At 42.8% G+C, this 22,517-nt stretch overlaps 1 protein-coding gene across 4 annotated transcripts; it reads left to right on the forward strand.

Moving 5' to 3' along the window:
* The first annotated feature begins 337 nt into the window (after positions 1-337).
* LOC113422235 (uncharacterized) lies at positions 338-19,966 on the forward strand. Of its 4 annotated transcripts, XM_087953761.1 has the most exons (8): positions 338-455; positions 3,057-3,128; positions 5,615-5,735; positions 6,709-6,794; positions 8,085-8,205; positions 11,776-11,889; positions 13,925-14,563; positions 17,339-19,966. In XM_087953761.1, exons 2-8 carry the CDS (start codon positions 3,114-3,116, stop codon positions 18,232-18,234), a joined length of 1,992 nt encoding a protein of 663 aa, XP_087809887.1. In that variant the 5' UTR covers positions 338-455; positions 3,057-3,113; the 3' UTR covers positions 18,235-19,966. The 4 variants fall into 4 exon arrangements, with proteins under 4 accessions (XP_087809887.1, XP_087809884.1, XP_087809885.1 ...); XM_087953758.1 differs by lacking the exon at positions 11,776-11,889; XM_087953759.1 differs by lacking the exon at positions 11,776-11,889 and having other exon boundaries at positions 343-565.
* Positions 19,967-22,517: the final 2,551 nt, after the last annotated feature.

Genomic DNA, 22,517 nt, shown 5'->3' on the forward strand with positions numbered 1-22,517 from the left:
GATTCGTTAGGATAAAAAAAAAATTGTTTTACAAAATAAAATTCGAGGGCAAACCCTAGAAACGAGATAATGGAATCCAATAAATGCAAATGACAGTTTTTTGAAATACAGGGCTAGAATAAAGGATATAGAGTTACTGTAGATGTTGCTACCCCCATAAGGGAAAGACTCAGGAAAACAACACCCTTTTGTCTGTAAGGTCGAATCCGTTCCCCGTCCCCCGCCATTGTGAAGGCAGAACACCTGAGTGAGTCAAGTTCGGGGCAGGGAGGCAGCCGGCCAGCAGAGGGCGCCGTGCTCTCACGACCAACGAAAGGAGGCGCCGCCTCCACCGCTCCGTCTGTCAATTACCGACCATTTTAGACGCAGCGCCGCCTGGTTGTCCCGGGCTGGAGGCGCTTCGGCTTTCCAGTCTGGATCGTTAATTGCTGCTGCAAAAAGGAGGAGAGGCGAAGGTACCGGGTTTAGTCAGGGAACTCGATGGGAAACTAGATTTGCCGGCTGGTTAAGGGCTCCTTATAGTCGCAAGCCGGGTTGATCGTGATCGCAGAAGCCAGGCTAGTCGGTGTGTGTGTGTGTGCAATGTAGTGGGAGGTCGGTGGAGGCAAAGGGGGGCGGGGATCCAAGCTATGGTTGCTTATTTTGTGCACTGATCGTGCATTAAACCTGGACTTTCCTGCAGGAGATGCACAAGATGCTTCTTCTCTTTCGCCTTTTGCACACAACAGCCCGGTGAGGTAGATCGGTTGGTAAAAAAAGAGGTTGTCACTGCACAAAGTGGACTTGAACCCTGCGTCTGATCCAGCACTTTAATTGCTCCGTACTCCCTGGCTGCGCTGTTGCTTGCTGGCTGCCTTGGGGAGCAGAAGGACAGCTTTGTGCATTTCTCCATTCTTTGCTTTGTCCCTCTTGTGTGGTTGCTTGTGCTTAAACCATTAATTAGCTGCCCAGAGTCACTGGGAGGTGTGTGTGTGTTTGTTTGTTTATTTAATGTATTCCAAAAGACCAAGATCCTTTTAACATGCATTAACAGCCAAGCCAAGTTTCCCCCATCTTATTATCTTCTAATCTAGAGTATTAGCCATTCTTTCTTGGGTTGTGTGTCATCTACAGATTTTTATAGAAATTCTCAATTATCTGGGTGATGGTTGTCCCAAAGATGCTTTTTCCAAAAGGCAAGGGTCCCCCCCCCCCCCACTTTGAAAACATTTCCCTTCTGAATCTGAAGGATTTGAAAGAATTGAACTGAAGAAGCTTTTAAGATGAGAAATGCAATGTTTTCAAAGGAAAAAGAAACCCCTAAAAAAGTCCAGTTCCTTTTGGGAAAAAGTACTTTTGGGTCATCTGCATATGTAATCTTCATCCCCTGAACCCATTCATCCAGGTTATTAGTAAAAAGGTTGAACGGCCCAGGGCACACAAGCCCTCTGGCAGTCCGCTTGATATCACTTTCCATTGGAGGTACTGTCCAGATGCAAACATTCAGCAAATGAAGTCATCTATCTATTATCTATCTCCCATCGCTCATATTTGACTCCTTTATTAATGAGAATATAATGATGTTATTTATAAAAAATAAAGGTGGGATAACAAATAAATAATAGCTCTGTCAGAAAAAAAGAAAAGATTAGTTTGACAAACCAAGCTGGCTCTAATTAATTATTGCATTCCTTTCCAAGGACTCAGAGGCCTTGTTTAACCGTCTGCTTCAAAACTTTGCTCAATATAGACATCAAGCTTTACAGATCTGTAATTTCCCAGATTCTCTTCTCTCCCCACCCCCACCCTTTTTTTTTTTTGAGGACAGCAACATTGGCTACTTTCCAGTTTCCTGGAATACCAGTTTTACAGAAGGTCACAAGAGCCACAGTTGGCAGTTCTGCTTAATTTCTGTATTCTAGGGAGTAATTCACCTGGTTCTGGAAAGCTGAAATTTGTTAAATTAGCTCAGTGTTCTTTTACCCTCTTGTGTACCTTGAATTGCAACTAAGATGAGGTAACAGATTCTACCTTCTTATCATAACCTGTTATCAGAGCTCAGTGTTCTTTTACCCTCTTGTGTACCTTGAATTGCAACTCCCTCTTTCCGTTTGTGGTACAATAACAGTGGCCAGTTAGGCCTTTGTTTTCCTTCTGAGAGATGCGAAATGTAAAAGATGAGGTAACAGATTCTACCTTCTTATCATAACCTGTTATCAGTTTTACTCCTTTCTCCCGGCAACAGGCTGACAGCCTCTTGGCCTTTTCCCAAATTTCAGCACATTCTGATTTAGCTGTATTGAAGTGTTCCAGTAATATTTGTTGACTGCCTTGTATCCTTTGGTTTTATGTCCTTCTTTCCATTTCCTATAAATGTGCCTTGAAAAAAATGCCCACACAGATCTCTTTAGATGTCTCTCATTTTTTTTTTTCCCTTTTATCAAGGATTGCTAATTCTGTCCCATGTTAAGTGGATATTTGTACTTGGTCCCCAGTCGAAGAGGTAATTATTGATGGGATTGAAGAGGTTTGGCATCTTTCTGTCACATCTTGCTCCCTCTCATCAGAGAACTAGCTACCACCAGAATACAGGTTTTTTTCCATGCAGGATTTTTCAGTTTACTGGGGCCCAAGCACCTTCTGCCCTATTAGGATTGATAAGACTTGCTTATGGACTGTAAATTAGCTTCTTGAGTAGTGTTTCTCAACCTTGGGGTTGAGAACGGGAGCTGAAGTCCAGACAGCTTCAAGCCACCAAGGTTGAAAAACACTGTAATCTAGAGCAAGCATCCGATACCGATTGCTGAGATTTATTGGACATAAATACTTTAATTTTTTTTGCTTCTTTGAAGAAAAGCCAATAAACCAGCTGTTCTTATTTGTAAATAAATCTTAAACCCATTGACTTATATAGTATACACATGTGCAATTCTGGATTCCTTGGGGGAATTTTCTCTTGTTTAAAAATCCTCCTTAGGCATCTGGGTTTGATTGTTGGAATTGTAGTATTACTATAGGACTAATGGAATTCATCAGCTGTGATATAATAAATTGTTTCTTCTCTAATTTCTGGGCAGATAAAAAGTTTCAGTCTCTGCTTCCCTGGAATACTTCCTGTTCTTCTGTCTGGCAAGATGGAACTTCCTCAGGTAGGTCGTTTTTAATAGGTCTTTATTTGGCTTTGTTTTGGAGAGCAAAAATGCCTAAGAAGGGAACACGGTGGCTGCCCTCCTTTTATCCTTTCTGCCTATGTGAGCAAAACTGGGCTCCACGGGAAATGTTCTTTTGGCTAAGAAAATCGATATGTGTAAACTAACCCCAGGTAAACTTATTTCATGACCCTTCCAACAAAAAGAGTGTATTTTCCATACACTGTGAGAATCTCTAGAAAATAATGTATTGCTTTAATAGAACAATAAATCCAGGGGTTCAAATATGACAATATGGAGCCTACGTTATTTTTTATTCAGCTACATGTACCCTGAAGATGTACTCCAGTAAAGTTTAACAGTGGGAATAATGCCAAAAGATAATAGATTTAACATTCACTAGAGGCTAGACAGTCATCCATTGGAGATGATTTTAACACGATTCCTGTACTGGAAAAGGATTGCCTGTGTTATTGTTACAAAGAGGTGAAACAGCTCCATTATTACAGCAAAGATTATGGCCAGAGACTGACGGTGGAACATACCAGAAACTGCTCCTGTGGAAGTTCCAATTCAAGCTAAATTGGAAGAACAAAACCAACTAGTTTTCAGATACGATCTAGAGCGCTGATCCATCATTTTCAAGAAGAGCATCAGGAATTTCTTTGAAGTCCTGAATCTACTTGGTCGGGAACAGGAAGAACTATGGAATGAAATCAAATAAATTGTTAAAGGTTGAAGGTGAAAAGAGGGAGTCAAAGAAAAGAAAAAAGAAAAGAAAGCAAACTGAATGTCAGGCGCGGGAGTGAAAATTGCTAAGAAGAGAAGGAAAACCAAAGGAAAGAAAGAACAATGATCTCAGGAAGAAACTTAAAACATTTCAGAGACTGTTAGATGAGGTTTATTACAACAGCAGTCCCCAACCTTTGCGGATTGGCAGACCTGGTTGGAGGGGAGAGAGGAATGGTGCCACATGAGTGGTGGGCTGGCACACACGCACGCACGCAGCTCCACTCAAGTAAGAGGTAAGTTTTTAGGGCGCCACTCATGGAAATGGAGCTGTGCATGCACATTGGCCTGCCTCTCACGCGGCCTGGTTCCAAATAGGTTCCAGCCTGGTAGTGGGCCATGGCCCAGGGGTTGGGGACTCCTGCATTACAACATCACAGACGGAAACATTCATGGGCGAAGACAAGGAGAACCTTGCAGAAGATCTCTGAACTTAGAAGATTCTGTTCTTAAATTGGCGTGCTAAGGACTCTTCATAAATAGATAATACTTGGTTGACAGAAGGTCAGACAAAGGAGTTTATTGGAATTCTGTGTACGGCAGTGGGAATGTCAACATTCAAGATATTCCCTGTTTTCCAGATCTCTAGTACTAAAAGACAAGGTTAAATCAACACTGCAGTCATTACCAAGTTGGAAGGCTAGAAAAATATGGCAAGCTTTCAAAGACAGGTCAAGATTCTTAACCAAACTCTGCCAGCATATCTGGACACAGTGGCCAAAGTCATGAAAGAAGTCAACACAAAAGAAAAGAGACTTAATATAGTATGTAAGCTACAGACAGTCCTTGACTTATAACCATTCATTCAGCAACTGGTCAAAGTTACAATGGAACTGAAAATTGCTTTTCACACACTTACAACTGTTGCGAGGATCCCCACACTCATGTGCTCAAAATTTGGATACTGGGCAACTGGCATGTATTTGTCATGGTTGTAGTATCCTAGAACAGTGTGATCCTCTTTTGCAAACTTCTGACAAGCAAGGTCAATGGGGAAGCCAGACTCACTTAACAACTGTGTAACAACTGCAGCGATTCACTTAATAGCTGTGGCCAGGAAGGTCATAAAATGGGCAAAACTCCATTTTTCTTGCCTAGCATGAGAAATTTTGAGTTCAATTGTTTACGTAAGTCAAGTACTACCTATATCAGAGGTCTCCAAACTTGGCAACCTTAAGACTTGTGGGCTTCAACTGTTGAAGTTGAAGTCCACAAGTCTTAAAATTGCCAAGTTTGGAGACCCCTGACCTATATTATACAATACGTTTAATTTCACATTCCAGCAAATTAATAGAAATATCAGTGAATAAGTATATGACTGCCGTGTTCTCTTCATGTTGGTGACCCATTTTTACAACCATCACAACCGATGACCTTGATGTATAGACTCCATTGTGGTTATCAGTCAAGGACTCCCAGGGCAATTATGTGATTATATGATTTTTTTTTTTTTTGTTATTCACTTCTACAGTTCTTAATTCTTAGTTCGTTCAGTTGCAAAGTATACACTTAATATCCTGCCTGTATCAGGATACAGCAAGATAAACAACCATTTGGCCTGAACTATATCTAAGCCCTAGCGCTTAACAGTTGTTTTCATAATTTTGCAAACTTCCGCAGTGGGCTGTGATTGTGTTAAGGGTAGGAATAGTAGCTCTTTTGTTGTGAAATAAAGATGTCATTTCTTTGTGGTGTAGGTGGCATTTGAAGAGGTTGCTGTGTATTTCACAGATCAGGAGTGGGCCTTGCTAAATGTTGGTGACAAAGTCCTCTACAAGGATGTCATGCAGGAGAATTTTGAACACGTGATGTCATTGGGTGAGCATGAGAATTCTTGTTGTTTGCTGCACCAGGGATTCTAGATCAGGGCAGGAGTGGGCTTCAAAAATTTTAGCAAAGGGTTCTCTGCCTGGTTGCTGAGTGGCCGTGGCCATGGTGGGCGTGGCCTAGTTGGCCTCCTGCACCACAGTGGGGAGGGGGACTTTTTGCCCTCCCTGGGCTCTGAAGGCTTTCCTTGAGCCTCCAGGAGGGCGAAAACAGCCTCCCAGCCTCCGGAGGCTCTGTGGAAGCTGGAAACGGGCCCATTTCCAACCTTCCCGAACTTCCGGGAGGCCTGTTTTTTTGCCCTCCTTGAGCCTCCATGCACGCCCTGCACTTACCTGCATCCAAAACAGGCCGCGTGGGGACTCCTGGGAGGGGAGGTGTGGGGTGGGCAGAGCCAGCCAGGAGTGGGATTTGGGGGTTGTTCGAACTGTGCAGAATCTTAGCTAGGGGCTCTCCCAAACCCCTGCAAACCCCCAGCAGCCCCACCCCGGGTCAGGGTTGTCAAACTCGATTTCATTGAGGGCCGCATCAGAGTTGTGTTTGATCTCGGGGGGTGGGGGTGGGGGGGCAGAGTGGGTGTGGTCAAGGTGGGTGTGGCCTGCTCGATGTCACTCATCGAGATTCCGTTTTCAACCATGACTGCTTCCTGCACTCCTCTGCCAGCAAAAATGGAGGGCGCAGTCTCTCCGGGCCTCTGTTTCTGCTGGCAGAGGGTTGCAGGAAGCCGTCGTAGCCAAAAGCAGCCCCAGGGGGGTGGGTTGTGCATCCTCCCTGAGCTCCATTTTTACTTGCAGAGGCACTGCAGGCGAGTCCTTTGCTGTTTCCAGGGTGGCCCTGCAGGCCAGATCTAGGCACTCCGTGGCCCGGATCCAGCCCCCAGGCCTTCGGTTTGACAACCCTGTTCTCTTTTAGAGAGGCATAGCTGAACTAGTTACTGTCTCGTGTTAATGTTTTCTGTAATTTCCAGGCATCCTTCTTGCTCTGAAAGAAAGCAAAATCGCGCCTTGTCTACTTTTGGTAACACCCTATTCTAGCTCTCTGGCTTTTCACCAGGTAGGCGTTTTATATATATGTGAGGCTGTACTTGGGAGAACAAAAATGCAAACACAAGATGTAGAAGAAAACGTGTGTCTCTGTAACATGCTTTAGTCATGTGAAAAATGTTGAAATGTGCTCTTTCTGTAACAAAACATAGTTAACCAGGCTCAACAATCTGAAAAGGAAACACTAGAGGATATTTTCCTTCCTTTGCGCTAATTGTTTTTTTAAAAATGGCAATTTTGGCTGCAGTCAGACCCTTTTTAAATAAGCCCTATTAAGCCCTATTATGTCCCAGGGGCTGCGTGTTGACCCACATTTCTGGAAAATGAGAGGAGAGAAAGTTAAAAAGTGCTGCTTTCTATGTTGCAGCATGAACACTACATAATGGGTTCTCTATTGACTTTTAAGCTACCTCCCCGGTAACTTAAAGTGATTAAAAACAGTATTTTTGAGGAAACTTTCAGTAAATTCACCCATGCCTCTTGTTGTTCTTATTATTTTTCCCAGCTTTGATTTTGTGTTTGCAATTTGTATGGTAGGTTGTTTAAATCATGCAGTTTTTGTATTGCGATATTGTGATTGCCAAGGATAAAAATAAATAAAAAAACAAACAAATAAATAAATAATATTTATCCATATATACTCTAATTAGAGCTTTGTTTTCAGCTGAAATCATAACCTTGATCCTTGGTGTTGTTGAATTTGTGGAGCAGGAGAGGGGGGAAAGGAAAGATATGGCAGCTGAACTATATTATTCAGTAATGTTAAAAGCAATTATGATTCATCTTCCAATTCCTTTTTCTGCTCAGAGCATATTCATTTATTTTTTTTATCTAGTAATAATCTAATATTACAGATGCACAGCCTGAGACTGGAAGTCCACCAGCTACATTTTAATTTTTAATATGATATATAATAAAATATTAAATACATGATTGGGAATTGATCTTATCTGTATTCAATTTAGAACATATGTATGAACAAATGAAATGCAGTCAAATAGAATTTTAGTCCTGGCTGCGCCACACTGTTTTTTTGTGGCCCCAAATCACTCAAAGCGTAGCCTCCAGCCCAGAAAAAGTGGATCATACCCTGCTGTCAGTCATTATGAGCAAAGAGAAAGATGCTGCTCTTATCACCCTACTGCCCAGATCGTTTGTTGGATGGAATCTTTCCTCAGTTCTTGGCCCCATTCCAAACTTCCCTGTATTTTCAGATTGGGTAATGTATTGGGTAATGTATGGCTGTGAACTTGCTGGAAGGGTCTCTCGGGAATTAAAGATGTGCCTATTTCCAATGTAGGTCTCATTTGAGGAGGTGGCCATGCATTTTTCTGAGCAAGAGTGGGCATTGCTGAATGTGAACGAAAAAGCCCTCTACAAGGATGTCATGCAGGAAAACTATAAGCATGTATTGTCCCTGGGTAAGTGATATATGCCTCCCGTCATCTCCTGTACTATTAAAACTTGGATTTTTTAAAGATTCTGTGTTACATGGTTTACATAAACAACCAATCAATCAGGCAATGATACACATGGACAAGATTATGAAGGACCAGGACATTTCAATTTTAACAAAGATCAGAACACGTAAAATATTGTTTTTTTCTAGCTGTAAATTATTATTTATTTTATTATGTTTTGAAACCGTCCATCTTCACACTTGGGATTGGCTGTGAAAGTTGGAGTCAGGGAAGGAATGGGAGAAATGAGATAATAAATGCCTTTGAATTATGGTTTTTTGGAGGTGATTATTAAAGCACATGGATTGATCGACAACTGTTGATCAACCGTTAATCAAACAAAGGCCAGTTGATCTTTCGAAGCAAAGATCAACAAGCAAAAACTCACTTATTTAGACAGATGATGTAAGGGAATGAAAGGATAAATAGGGTTATTATGCTTGACAGGGATGAAAAGACAAAGAGAAAAGGAAGACATCAGATAAAAGATCAGAGGTGTTAAACTCAAGGCCCACAGGCTGCATCCGGCCCTTGTGGTGCTTAAATCTGGCTCTAGGAGCTGGCCTGAAAATAACAAAGGACTGGCCTGCAGTGTCTCTGGCAGCCACAATGGGGTGTGAGGAGACCACGTGCCCCCCAATGCCCCTTTTTCAGTCTGGATGACCTCCTGCAGCACTGTGCTAGCCAAAATCAGGCACAGGGGGCCATGTGCCCCAACACACCCCATTTTTGGCCTGGACGGCCTCCACACTTTGTGCCCCCCCCCCCCCGTGCCCTGTTTTGGCTGACAAAGTGCTTCAAGAGGCGTCTGTCCCATTTCCCCCCCCCCAACTTCCTGGGCCAGTCCACAGGAGAACTACAGTGCTGATCCGGCCCTCAAAGAAATCCATTTTGACACCCCTGAAATAGACGATCAGGATCAAGAAGATTTTTGGATTAACTTTCAGATATTGCCAAAGGCAGGTTAAGACGGTGAGCATTTGGTCTTAGAATCACAAGGAGTCAAGCTTGCTTTGACGGCACCTAACTAACTTTATTAAAGGAAATGCTTTCACATCACTTTATATGTCCTTCCTGATCTTTTATAGGTCAACTGCAAAGTTTATTGATATTCCTCAGCAGTTCCTAATAATGTACGCTGTTTGCAAAGCCAGCTAAAATTGGTGTGTCCCGATTACAGCTACCGTAGTCCTCGACTTACAGCCGTTTGTTGAACGACCGTTCAAAGTTAAATTGGCACTGAAAAAAGTGACCAATTCTCACACTTACGAACACTGCAGGAACACCGCAGTCCCACAGTCATGTGATCCGACTGCTTGGGAACTAGCATGCATTTATGATGGTTTCAACATCCTGGTATCCTGGAATTCTCATTTGCAACCTTCCTAGAGAACTTCTGACAAGCAAAATCGATGAGGGAAGCCAGATGTCAAAAGTTCTGACTAAGGAACCCAACCAATTCAGCACTCAGAGACTTTCAACTTTCTCAAAGAATTGTTTTATTGAGTACATCATTTCGGCATGCATGAAAATAAAACCAGTTCTAAATATTTCCCGTGGTTTCTGTACAATTAAAGAATAGATAATTCCTTCCCCCAGTGTCACAGGTCATATCGTTCAATTAGACTCTATGGAGATTCTCAGTCATCCAGGTCATGGTTGCCCCAAAGGTGCTTTTTTTTTTCCAGAGGCAACTGGACTTTCTGGTTTTTCTTTGAAGACGGTTTTACTTCTCATCCAAGAAGCTTCTTCAGCTCTGACTGGATGGTGGGGAAAGGAAGGATTTATATACCTTGCAGACAGCTGGTCATTTGCATTCTTTTAGCGGGTCGTTCAAGTCACCTGGAGGTTTATCGTTAGGGCCACCTGATTTCTGCAAATGGGTGTGGAGCCTTCTTGGGACTGTTGGAAGGACTGTGTTGTAGATTGGAGATAGATGACGTCTATCCCTCCCCTGTGTTGAGAAGGGGCTGTTCAATTTGCAGATCTGTACATTGAGGAAACAAAACAGCCACTTCATAAACGCACGGCACAACATAGGAGAACAAACACACCAGGAGTAGATTCAGCAGCCCATCTGCATTTAAAAGACACAGACCACAAAGAAGACAACAAGTCCATATTTTGGACAGACAGGATCGCTGGTTTGAAAGAGGGGTTAAAGAGGCCATCTATGCCAAAATTGAACAGCCCTCTTTCAACAGAGGAGTGATATGACATCATCTATCCAGGGGTGGGCTTCAAAAATTTTAGCAACCGGTTGCTGGGTGAGCGTGGCCACAGTGGGCGTGGCCTAGTCGGCCTCCTGCACTACGGGGGGGAGGACCGTTTTCACCCTGGGCCCCAGAGGCTTTCCTTGAGCCTCCGGGAGGGCGAAAACGGGCTCCCCAGGCTCCGGAGGCCCTCTTCTGGGAGGCCCATTTTTCACCCTCCTCGAGCTTCCATGCAGGCCCTGTACTTACCTGGGATCCAAAATGGGCCATGTGGGGACTCCTGGGAGGGGCGGGGTGGGGTGGGCGGGGCCAGCCAGTCATTGGAACTACCGTTTCGGCAAACCGGATGTAAAATTAGCATCCGGTTCTCCCGACCTGTGCGAACTGGTAGCAGCCCACGCCTGCATCTATCTCCAATCTACAACACAGTCCTTTCAACGGTTCCAAGGAGGCTCCACACCCATTTGCACTATTCAGGTGACCCTGAGGACACAGATCAATCTCCAGGTGGCCTCAACGACTCGCTGAAAGAATGCAAATGACCAGTTTTCTGCAAGCAGCATAAATCCTTCCATTCCCCACCATCCAGTCAGAGCTGAAGAAGCTTCTTGGATGGGAAGCGAAACGTCTTCAAAGAAAAACCAGAAAGTCCAGTTGCCTCTTGAAAAAAAAGCACCATTGGGACATTGTCCAATTAGGTGTTCTGGGCATCTCTTTGGCAACTCCCTTTAGCCTCTGGCCAGCACCTGTGGAGATGACCTTGTTTTCCACAGGATGGTCTGTTGTTGCTGCCTGGTGTGACATTCCAGACCTCCCTCTTCCTTCAATGTGTGGCAAGCTGAGAAACGGAAAGATGGCTGTGACAGGCCTGATCCATTTCAAAGTTTGCTTAACTTTGTTTAACAACAGCACTTAACAACTGTTGTCATTTGCTTAACAACCATGGCAAAAAAAGTCATAAAATGGGGCATGATTCACTGAACAACTGCCTTGCTTCGCAAGGGAAATGCTGGGCTCAACTACCTCTAATGTTCCCACTTCCTTTATATATTTTATACTCTGTTTCCAGGACGTGTCCAGTGAGTTCCTGGTGGTGTCCCATTTAGGGGATGATTGGTCTCAGTCTTGCTTCATTCAGCAATATGACTGCCTTGCATGCCCATTTCAGAGTTTGTTCGTTAGGGTGGGATCTGTTTTGCGGACAGGGGAAATAGAGGGGGGAAAATCCTTTCCCATGGCAGTTCATGTCCACTGATCTGAAAACGAGTACAGGAGGTGGGTATTACACTGCAAAAGTAGACTAGCTCCCTCTGAGCAGGCTTCCCAATTGCTCAGCCTGGCATGGCTACCCATACAGAGCAAAGGGACGGGCTGTGGAAGTCAGACTTTCAGGACTATTGGAAGAGCCAGTCCTTGACAAAATTCATTCCAGGTGAGGCAGGGCTAAAATAGTTCAAAATAACAATTACATTTTTACTCCCTCTGTTTTGCCCTCATGCATGTAATAGAGGGGACAAGAAGAAACGTGCACATAGGAAAGTTATGGTTAAAAGTGCATTTTCATTCATTATAGGAGCTATCTGTGTATGTATATAAGGGGACAGTAGCATCATTTCTGTGCTATACATTACATACAGGTTGTAACCACAGTGAGGCCTGCCCAACTCGTAACTTATCATGGGTGTAAATCAGATGACCCACATGATCAATCCAATTTTATGACCTTTTTTTGTGGCAGTCATTAAGTGAATACCCCAGTCGTGAAGCAACTACATGGTTGTTAAGTGAAGCCATGGTTTGTTACGGGCCAGTTTTACTGAAAGTAAAATGGGGTCATGTGATCGTGGGACCCTGCAAATGTCGATCTATGCAACCTGGTTGCCGAGTGCCCAAAGTGCGATCACATGGCCGGGCGGGCACAAATGTTGGGACTTTGAATCTGAGTCCTCAGTACCCACTCCCAGTTAGGCCCCTTGTAACTTCTAACGGTCACTAAGTGGCCAGTTGTAACTTGAGGATTACAGCTGAATATGTATCTAGTGCAGGGGTGTCAAACTCACGTCGTCACGGAAATTGGGCGTGGGTGTGGCCAGCGTGTGATGCAGGCCTGGAGTTTGACAGCCCTGATCTAGTGGCACCTTAATTCTAGATAACTCTGGTAGTTGTTTCATTAAACAACATGGAGAAAAAAATAATACTTTATAGGATAGATATCAGAAGGTACCTTACTTGAGTAATACCCTTATTAAAATAAACAAACAAGGCACAGAAGAATGTGCAAGTTTTTGATTGCCTCGTGAACTTTATAAATAACGGAGTGGAAAAAAGCAAGAAAGAGTAAATATTAGGCCGGTTCTTCAGTCATAAAAGTTTAAAGTTCAAGCTTAGTTTCCAAATGGAGATTGTAGTCAGAGCATTTCATGGAGAAAGAAAGTAGTTGCCTCTCTCGTCTCTGAAAAGCCAAAAAGCAAGTTATCTTGCATGCAGGCAATGCTCACGGGAGTCTGGCAGGAAGCAAACAAATAAATATTTATATTAGCGATTATCAACAAAGTTGGAAGGGAATATTGGCAACATGATTGGATAAAAAGTAAGTTAAACCAAACTGTGAATTAGGATGGACCTTCAGGTGGTACAATCCTCTTAAAATGGTAGGAAGCCTTTGATGTCAGGCTCCATCTTGGTGGTCTACTTCAGCATTTCCCAAGATATAAAAATTAGTAGTTATTTTGATTCAAGAAAAAAGCTCTCCATAATTGGGAAGTAATCTAATTAAGAACAATTAAAATATCAGAAGAATTTGCTAGCTTTCCTCACCAGGTGGTCCTCGACTTGCAACCATTAATTTAGTGACTGTCCAGAGCTACAACGGCACTGAAAAACATGACTATAACCAGTCCTCACACCTGTAACCGACACAGCATTCCAACAGTCACGTGATCAGCATGTGGCTCCTTGACATCCGACATTTATTTACAGTGGTTGCAGTCATGTGGTCATCAATTGATGACTTTCCCAGCCGGCTTCCGGTTAGCAAAGTCAACAGGGCAAGCCAGATTCGCTTAAAGACCACATGATTCACTTAACAACTGCAGTAATTCACTTAACATCCCCAGCAAAAAAAGGTAAAATTGGGCTTAACTCATTTAACAGCCATCTTGTTTAATAAGATAAATTCTGATCTCCATTGTGGTTGTAAGTCAAAGACTATCTGCATGTATAATATCAACCTCTTCTTGTGATGCGTTTGGAGTCATGCTGAGTTATCGAAGTCCTGCCTTGCTTTATGTGAAAGCTTTATTTTCATCTGACAGTCTCTTGTAGCAGTGGGAAATCTTTGGCTTTTGGGTTACTGTTTGGTTTGCAAGTGTGCTGAATGAGGAAATGGGGTAGGAATGTTTTTGATCCATAAAGCTGGCCTCTTGGGCTTTGCGCATGGTCTAAAAGTCCAAAAACTTCCTTTGCAGGAGACATTTCTCAACCAGGAAGCCCCACTACCACAACACCATTTGGAAGATTGCTGGGTCATTTACAAGCCACGGACTCCCTGAACTCTGACCTTCATTACCACAGAGAGGAACTCCAAGAGGAGAATCAGATCGTGCTGGGAAGATTTGATGAAACTGTTCCTTCAAGAAGAAACATCCAGGCCCCAGAAGGCCCTCCGGCTGATGTAGGAGAAAGAAAAGATTCTTGCCTCAAATGTGGGAAAACTTTCTGTCACAAATCGGCGCTCACCGCTCACCTGAGGATCCACACTGGAGAAAAGCCATATCACTGCCAAGAGTGTGGGAAAAGCTTTAACCAAAGCTCGGCCCTCACTCAACACCAGAGGATCCACACTGGAGAGAAGCCCTACGCCTGCGTCAGTTGCGGCAAAAGATTCAGCCAGAGCTCTGCTCTGACCCAACACCAGAGGATCCATACCGGGGAGAGGGCGTACACCTGCCTCGACTGCGGGAAGAGCTTCATCTACCAGTCAGCTCTGATTCGGCATCGGCGAATCCACACGGGAGAGAAATGCTACATGTGTCCTGATTGTGGAAAAGGTTTCAACCAAAGCTCCAACCTTATTACGCACCGGAAAATTCATAAAGGCGTGGAAGGTTGGTGATCCCTGAGAGCATTGTTCTTTTTCTGAATGCAACTTCTGAAGGCCAACCATCCTGCTGGTTGGTTGTTCCAGTGGTAGAACAGCTTGCCTTCAGAAGTTGTGGGTTCCCTGGAGATGTTGAAGAAGACATTGGACAGCCATTTGTCTGAAGTGGTATAAGGCAGGGGTGTCAAACTTACGACAACACGTTGTCACATGACGTATTGCAACTTTCCCCCCCCTTTGCTAAAACGGGGCTGGGCGTGGCCAGCGCGTGACGCATCTGGTCTGCAGGCCACGAGTTTGGCACCCATGGTATAGGGTCTCCTGTTTGAGCAGGGGGTTGGATTAGAAGACCTCTAAGGTCCCTTCTAACTCCATTATTCTGTCATTCCTAGACAAGTAGTCTTTGACTTATGAAAGTGCATTTAGTGACCGTTCAAAGTTACTACGGCATTGGAAAAAAAGTGACATGGCTGTTTTTTCACACTTCTGACTCTTGCAGCATCCCCATGGTCACGTGATCAAAATTCAGATGCTTCACATTTATGACGGCTGAAGTGTTCTGAGGTGGTGTGATCATGTTTTGCAACCTTCTGACAAGCAAAGTCAGTGGGGAAGCCAGATTCACTAATAACCATATTACTATCTTAACAAATGTAATGATTCACTTAACAACGATGGCAAGAAAAGTTGTAAAATGAGGCAAACTCACTTAACAAATGTTTCATTTAGCAACATATATTTTGGGCTCAGTTGTGGCTGTAACTCAAGGACTTGTGTTTTTCTATTGCAGTGGCCTTCTACCTGGCCAGAGGCCCTTCAGATGAGGGGAATGCATCTCCCATCATCCAAATTGGGAATTCTGGGGGTTGCAGTCCCAACACATCTGCTGACGGCCATTTTAGGAAAGGTTGAGTGAACTAATCCCCAATGAACATTTTATTGAAGATTTTTACTTCATACGCTTGGCCAGTAGGTTATATAACCATGATAATAGCATCTGCCTATATCCCAGGTTCTTGGGAAGGACTTGATAGTTGGATAAAAATGCCAAATCCATTCTAAATACCTGGCTGGCTGTGTGACCAACCATTTTTTTTTTATTTACATACTGCCTGACTTGCTGAATGGCTATTGTTTTATTGCTGTTTTTAATATCATGTTCGATTAATTAATTCTCAGCCTTCCCTCTAATATCGAAGATTGTGGCTGATCTAATTAAGTCAGTGCCATTTCTATGCCATTTTATCCTCTAATTTGCTCCTTAATACAGAAGCCATCAAATGATATGGTAATAGCAATATACATTTAATATATTTGACTCCAAGTATCTGGAGCATTCTGCAGAAATGATTTTTTTTTCAGTTAAATTTTTATTTATTTAGAAGATGTACAAAGTGACCAAGTTGTGTAGTTACGATTCCAAGCTATGTACATCAAATCCAGATCAAAACAGAAAATGGAGATTACAAATAAGAAACCTTACAGAGTCAAAAGAAATTAAATCCTGTAACCAGCACAATAGAAATAAAATAGACTTCTTGGTTGCTATGAAAGGTTTTCAGGAAACTTACATCAATAGTGGATGATGTAATAGTGTAAGGGCAGTGCAGCCACCCAAAACTTTAGATCTAGTTATTTATTTTATTTTATTATTCAAATATCTCATCATTTTTACAAATACCTCAAGACAGCAAACATATATAATGCACCTTCCTCCCCTTATTTTCCCCACCACAACAACCCTGTGAGGTGGGTTGGACTGAGAGTGAGTAGCCCAGGGGTGTCAAACTCGATTTCATTGAGGGCCATGTTAAAGTTCTGTTTGATCTGGGGGGGCAGGTGGGGCGGGGGAGCATTTCTACCTCACTCATGTTAGGGGTGCCTGTGGTGGCCCGTACGCTCTGCCAGCGAAAATGGGCTTCTGAGCTCCGTTTCAGCTGCAATGGCCTCCTGCAATCCTCTGCCAGTGGAAACAGAGCTTGGGAGGGCTGTGTGCGGCCCCCGCAAGCTCTGTTTTTATCTGCGATGGCCTCCTGCAACCCTCTGCCAGCAAAAACGGAGCTTGGGAGGGCCGCACACAGCCCTCCCGAGCTCCGTTTTGCTGGCAGAGGCACTGCAGGCTGGTCCTTCGCTGTTTCCAGGGCAGCCTCATGGGCCAGATCTAAGCACCCCATGGGCCACATCTGGCCCCTGGGCCTTGAGTTTGACACCCCTGGACTAGCCCAAGTTCACCCAGCCTGGCTTTCATGGCTAAGGTGGGACAAGAACTCATCATCTACCCACTCTCTAGCCTGATGTCTGCTAGGCCCGTAAACCAATTATACGGTGGCTTAAGTGTAGTTTTTGCCAAACTGGATATTTATTGAATTCCCAGCCATTGTTGAGCATTTGATTGGAGGGGGAGGGTTGCTTAGCATTATGTATGAAGGCTTCATTTGGCGGTGAGATAAAAAAAAATTAAAAAGAAAGGATTTCCTAGCCCAAATCTCTCCTCCGCTTCCAAAAGGAGTGTTCTATGAGATTTCTTATATGAATCATCTCTGCTCTAGCAATAGCTGAACATTGGAAAGACATAAAAATCTGCTCCCCTTATTGTTTTCTCTTTGGAGTCTCATACAGTTGCATTTTTCACCAGTTCCTTGACACTGAACCCCAGACCTGCATGCAAAATGTGTCACTGAGAAGTGATTCTCATAATGAGCTGCTATTGCTCTATTTGCACTTTCTGTCTGGCATTATACTTACCTGGTTGTTGTTGTTTTTTTGTCTGTTTATCCTGAAGGTAATGGAACAGCCTATGGGAATGGCAAAAAGAGTGCTGAGCTTGAAAAACGTGTGCAATTAGAACCGCATAGCAACACTTATAGGACATTCCAGCAAGTTTGTCCTCAGAGTTCTCCTTTGGAAAAATGCCTTTTGGACTGGAAAATTTCCAAGAGAAACCCTTCAGATCAGGCCCAGGAAGCACCTGTGTCTAGCACGGGAAGTGTGATATCTCAGAAGGACACTGTAAGAAAAGTAGGCATTCCTAGGGTGAAACGGCCACTTATCTGTCACGTCTGTGGAAAGAATTTCAGGTACAGCTCCCATCTGGTCAACCACCAGCGGATCCATACAGGAGAGAAGCCTTACCACTGCACAGACTGTGGGAAAAATTTCATTCAGAACTCGGCGCTCAAAAGGCACCAAAGGAGTCACCGAGGTGACAGGCCCTATCGGTGCTCAGATTGCGGGAAAAGCTTTAGTCGGAATGCCCATTTGGCGAAACACCAAGGGATTCACACTGGGTTAAAACCGTACGAGTGCCTGGACTGTGGGAAGAAATTCAGTGTGAAGATGAACCTTGTGATTCACCAGCGGATTCACACAGGAGAAAAACCGTACATTTGCTTGGAATGTGGGAAAAGCTTTAGCCAAAGGGCTCATTTCATTATCCACCGGAGAATTCACACGGGGGAGAAACCTTATGAATGTCCCGACTGTGGGAGAGCCTTCCGTGTGAGCTCACACTTGGTTACACATCAGAAGATCCATATGGCAAAGGCTTCTTTCATATGTCCTGACTGTGGGAAAAGTTTTAATGGGAGCAAACAGTTCGTTCAGCATAAGAGGTGTCACACCACTGGAGAAAACAGGCCCCTGCCAAATTCAGGGGTAACTATTAAGTGTGAACCCTGAATTTCCTTATTAGAAATGAATTCTGGGTTCAATCAGCCCTGAAGTTGAAGAGGGCATTTCTATACGAGGGAATCAAAGAAGGCAAAACGTCTCCCAGCCGCCTCTTATAATGGCCAATTATGAGCCTTTTTCTGTGTGCATAGAGCTGGAATCAAGGCAGTTGATTCAGAGAGGAGATTTTTCTCAACTTTTAAACTGTTGGGCAGAACTGAAATCCAAAGACAGACAATACAATACTGGCATGGGTGTGGAAAGACCTGATTTCAGCCATAGGATTTCATTACACAAACTAATCTTATTAAGAAAATTGAGAATAGATGAAGTGGAGAGAAAAAAAAGCTTGGGTTTACTGTCTTTGAATTCTTTAGACCAAGAACGGAGTGCCACAAATAAGGTGCTGTACTATTTATTTCCAAAAGAGAACCATCCAGTGGAATCACCAGACATCTCCATCGCGCCCATTCTGAACAGCATCCAGGGTAGCAAGGAAAGGACAGAAGAACCAGGAACAGCTTGGTTTCCTGAGAGGACAGTTCTTATGATTGCACTGACTGCCAGCTTTGGAGAACAGAAGGCACGCTGATGGCATCCACCAAATCGGCCTTTGCATTGAATTGAAGGGTGCATTTGTGAAATACCACTAAGGCTGGCCAAGATATTTTATTATTTGAAGTGAAGAACAAAGTGTCTGGCCCTCATTCTGTTTATACCACCTAAATTTTCATAGCTGGATTTTATGTCAACCTTGGCAATTAGACATCTTTTTGTGCTAGGCCAGTAGGTGGCAGTCTAGCTTAAATGGCAGAGGAGAATCTGGGGAGGAGAGCTCCTTGCTGCCCCAATCTGTAGAATTCGTGCACTGATGACGTTACCTAGTTGGGTAATGAAACATCTGCAAGAAAACAACCAAGCTCAGAGAGCACTCAAGGATCCTCAGTCTGTAGAATGTGTCTCCTGAGAAAATCTGCCGAGCCTCGACTTTCCAGGTGTACAGACAGAGGCACCAGGGATGCATGTGTCTCACCAAAACCTAGCATATGCTTTCCACTTCCAACATTTGCCAACAGATTGCAACTGTTAGCATAACAGAGAGGGGAAATAATGATACGAAACTAATTTAATGTAATTTTAATTATATATAAACTGCATTCTATCCTATTTAACTATTGTCCTTGCCTAACTGTTGTCTTTTGGGCGTGGACGCTGAACTGCAACCAAGAAGCCAAGCACAAGCATTGGCCTGAGAAAGGGTGTGTCTCTCTGCACTGTACCTAATAGTAGTGCAGATCCTACTTTAATTTAATTATGACATAAATTGAAGTTATTTCTGTCTCATGAATTGGATTCAGAAGTCTGCTCCAGAGGAGGGGAAGGGAAAAAAAAAGAGCCTCTTTCATTTAGCATGACTTTGTATTTTGTCTTTACTGTCACCAAGAAGAGAAAAGTAGCTTCTATACTTGTGATAAAATGGAACTAATTTGGCTAACATTTAATCTGATTGGAATATCTATTCCCAAATCCAAAATGTTGTTTTTTAACTATTACTGTATTTTAATGTGTTGTAGGGTTTGTTTTTTTTTGGCCATTCAGGAAATCGTTGAGAGAATAGAATTTTGTGAAAATGATCCTTTTCAGATTTCTTTTTCAATGTTTGCATATGTTTCAAAATGTATTTGTGAGAACTTCATGTGGGTCTTGTTGATATATAAAAGGAATCAGAGTGGACAAATAACACCAACGTTTGGTGCTTATTTCAATGATTTCATAGCCATCTGCCTGCCTGCAATTTGGCAGTTCGAATCTCACCAGGCTCAAGGTTGACTTGTCCTTCCATCCTTCCAAGGTCGGTATAATGAGGACCCAGATTGTTTGGGGGGGCAATAAGCTGACTCTGTAATCTGCTTAGAGAGGGCTGTAAAAGCACTGTGAAGCGGTATATAAGTCTAAGTGCTATTGCTATCTATCATGCAGTGTACAACTTTGTGCAGCTCAGCCAATGAAATTAAAGGGCCAGTGGTGTAAGAACTTTATTAAACAGTCAGGACTGACACAGGCCAACTCTGCTCTAAAGGAAATTCTCAAGCTCCTTCTCATTGTAAAGTTGTCACTTCAAAGATTCCACAAGTATTACTATGACCTACTGAGAGAAGAGAATATTTGTAGCTCAGATTTGAACTGTTTTAAGCTTGTTTTTTTTTCTTCCCAAACTATCATTACCAAATTTGGTGACATCATCAGTGCACTGATAATATTACCTAATATGGCAATGAAAATAACCAGGCTCAGAGAGCACCAAGGACCCCACATCCCATGCCTTGTTAAAAAGAAAGCACGAGACTTCTATTGATGGCTATCAGTCTGAAAACTTTTATAAAATTATTTCCAAAGCCTTAGCCCTTCACAAATCCACAATCAAAGCTGAAAAAATGACTGAGACAATAGTCACTCTTATCAGGAATGGCTGTCCTGCCAACACATAGTCCTCAACTTAATAACTACAATTGGGATGGAATATTGTTGCTAAATAATTTGTTGTTGGTTTTACAACCTGTTTTCTGTCATTAAGCAAATCTGGCATCCTCCATTGACATAAATTGTTGGAAACCAGCTGGGAAGGTAGCAAATAGTAATAATGTGATTCCAGGATGCTGCAAATTATATGTTGGTTACCAAGTGTCTGAGTTTTGGTAGTGTGATCGCAGGGACACAGCATTGGTCGTAAGTGTGAGGACTTTTTTTTGATACCTTTATAATTCTGGACACTAAAACGAATGTTGTAAGTCAAGGATTATCTGTATAGAATGGCATAGCAGTTTTGTGAATATTTAAGATAACACAGTTCAGATGAAAATATTAATCATTGATTCAAGAACATATTTTTAAAGCTAGAATACTTGATTTATAATAACCATCAAAAGCAGCGGGGAAGTGAATTTGCAAAAAAAGAGAAAACAGCAACCTTAAAAAAAAACTTTTAAACTTTTAAAAGCATCCTTTATCGTCTGGCAAGGAACCAATTAAGAAATGGCCTATTTAGCGGTAATAGTTTTTAGCATTAGTGAACGAATTCCAGCAGGGTAGGCATGGATTGGCTCCCTAATGCAAAAATCTAAGGAAGCCTAACTAGTTCTGACAGAATGAAGTTCTACAGCATATTCTAAATGTTCCTCAAAATAGGTGACTTGTTTGTGGTGGCAGAAAACAAGATATACAAGAAGGGACATTCCATGTTTCTGTAATGGATGCATACTCCTCTGACTGAATTTGGTTTCATCAAGTATTCCCAGCCTGGATTATCTCATTTTTCTTGCTTTCAGATTTTACACCTGAATGTTGTTTAAGAGCTGCACCATTGCTATAATATAGATCTTGGCTGCAATTTTAACCAGTTCCTTTGAAAGCTAACACTGACTACAATATCCTTAAGGTTTCAACAACAATAAAGTTAATGCTTTTTGGATGTGAAGGTTTTTTTTTATGTTATGGCTGAGACTAAAACTGGTCTTGGCACATGTTCCTTCTAACAGACTGTGGCCCCTTTATTTGGATTGTTCCAATCGCAAAACAGGCCAGGTTCAGTGGTTTGCAGCTTTTGTTAAAATCATTTTTATTCATGTGTAGATTTATGCAGCCAGCCCAATCACGCTGTCTCCCCCCTAAGTGTTTCAATAAAGCAGCCTTTTCCTGTCAGAAAAATGGGTAAAAAAAAATGGTTTTGAAAACTCCCAAACTGCTGTTTCCCAGGTCATGATATTGAGATATTTTAATTTCTCTCTCAGGAAATCTTAACACCAGGGACTGACCATTGATAGAATCGCCTCTGTTTTTCAGCATTCCTTCCAATGTTTTGTCATCAGTGCCTGCGTATCCCTTGGCAGGTAGCAACCTTTCCTTCCTGGATTAAGTCCCAGACGGGTTGAAATACACCTGAGAAGGGAGGACAGTGGCACCTCTACAGAAGTTACTGAAAACAGTAGCTTGTGTTCTTGAACAAAAGGGGTAATTCATCTAAGCATCCAGGAAATCAATGCAATCAACACAGAACTGGAGCTGATTCAATGTCTGAGCAAAATCTGATTGGCAGTCATTCCTTAATGAGGCTTCTGATCACCCATAAAGTCTTCTTAAACTCAACTCCACTGCTTCTCCAGCACTGTCTCCCTTCCAAAAAACAAATCCCTTCTGACCCTGCACAGCTTCTTCTGAGATCATTCAAGGCTGGTAACGTGTTGCTACCTGCATGCTCATTGTATAGCACCACTTTCCCAGGAAAATATGCCCAC

This window comes from Notechis scutatus, chromosome 2 (genome assembly GCF_049901735.1).
Source record: "Notechis scutatus isolate UNSWTSFEM ecotype Mainland chromosome 2, rNotScu1.2, whole genome shotgun sequence".
Taxonomy (NCBI): domain Eukaryota; kingdom Metazoa; phylum Chordata; class Lepidosauria; order Squamata; family Elapidae; genus Notechis; species Notechis scutatus.

Bases quoted from the DNA above. Each gene is read 5' to 3' on its own strand.
- LOC113422235 (XM_087953761.1), top strand. The intron at 6,795-8,084 runs GTAGGCGTTTTA...TTTCCAATGTAG, and splicing joins GCTCTCTGGCTTTTCACCAG to GTCTCATTTGAGGAGGTGGC. The intron at 8,206-11,775 runs GTAAGTGATATA...CCCTCTGAGCAG, and splicing joins TAAGCATGTATTGTCCCTGG to GCTTCCCAATTGCTCAGCCT.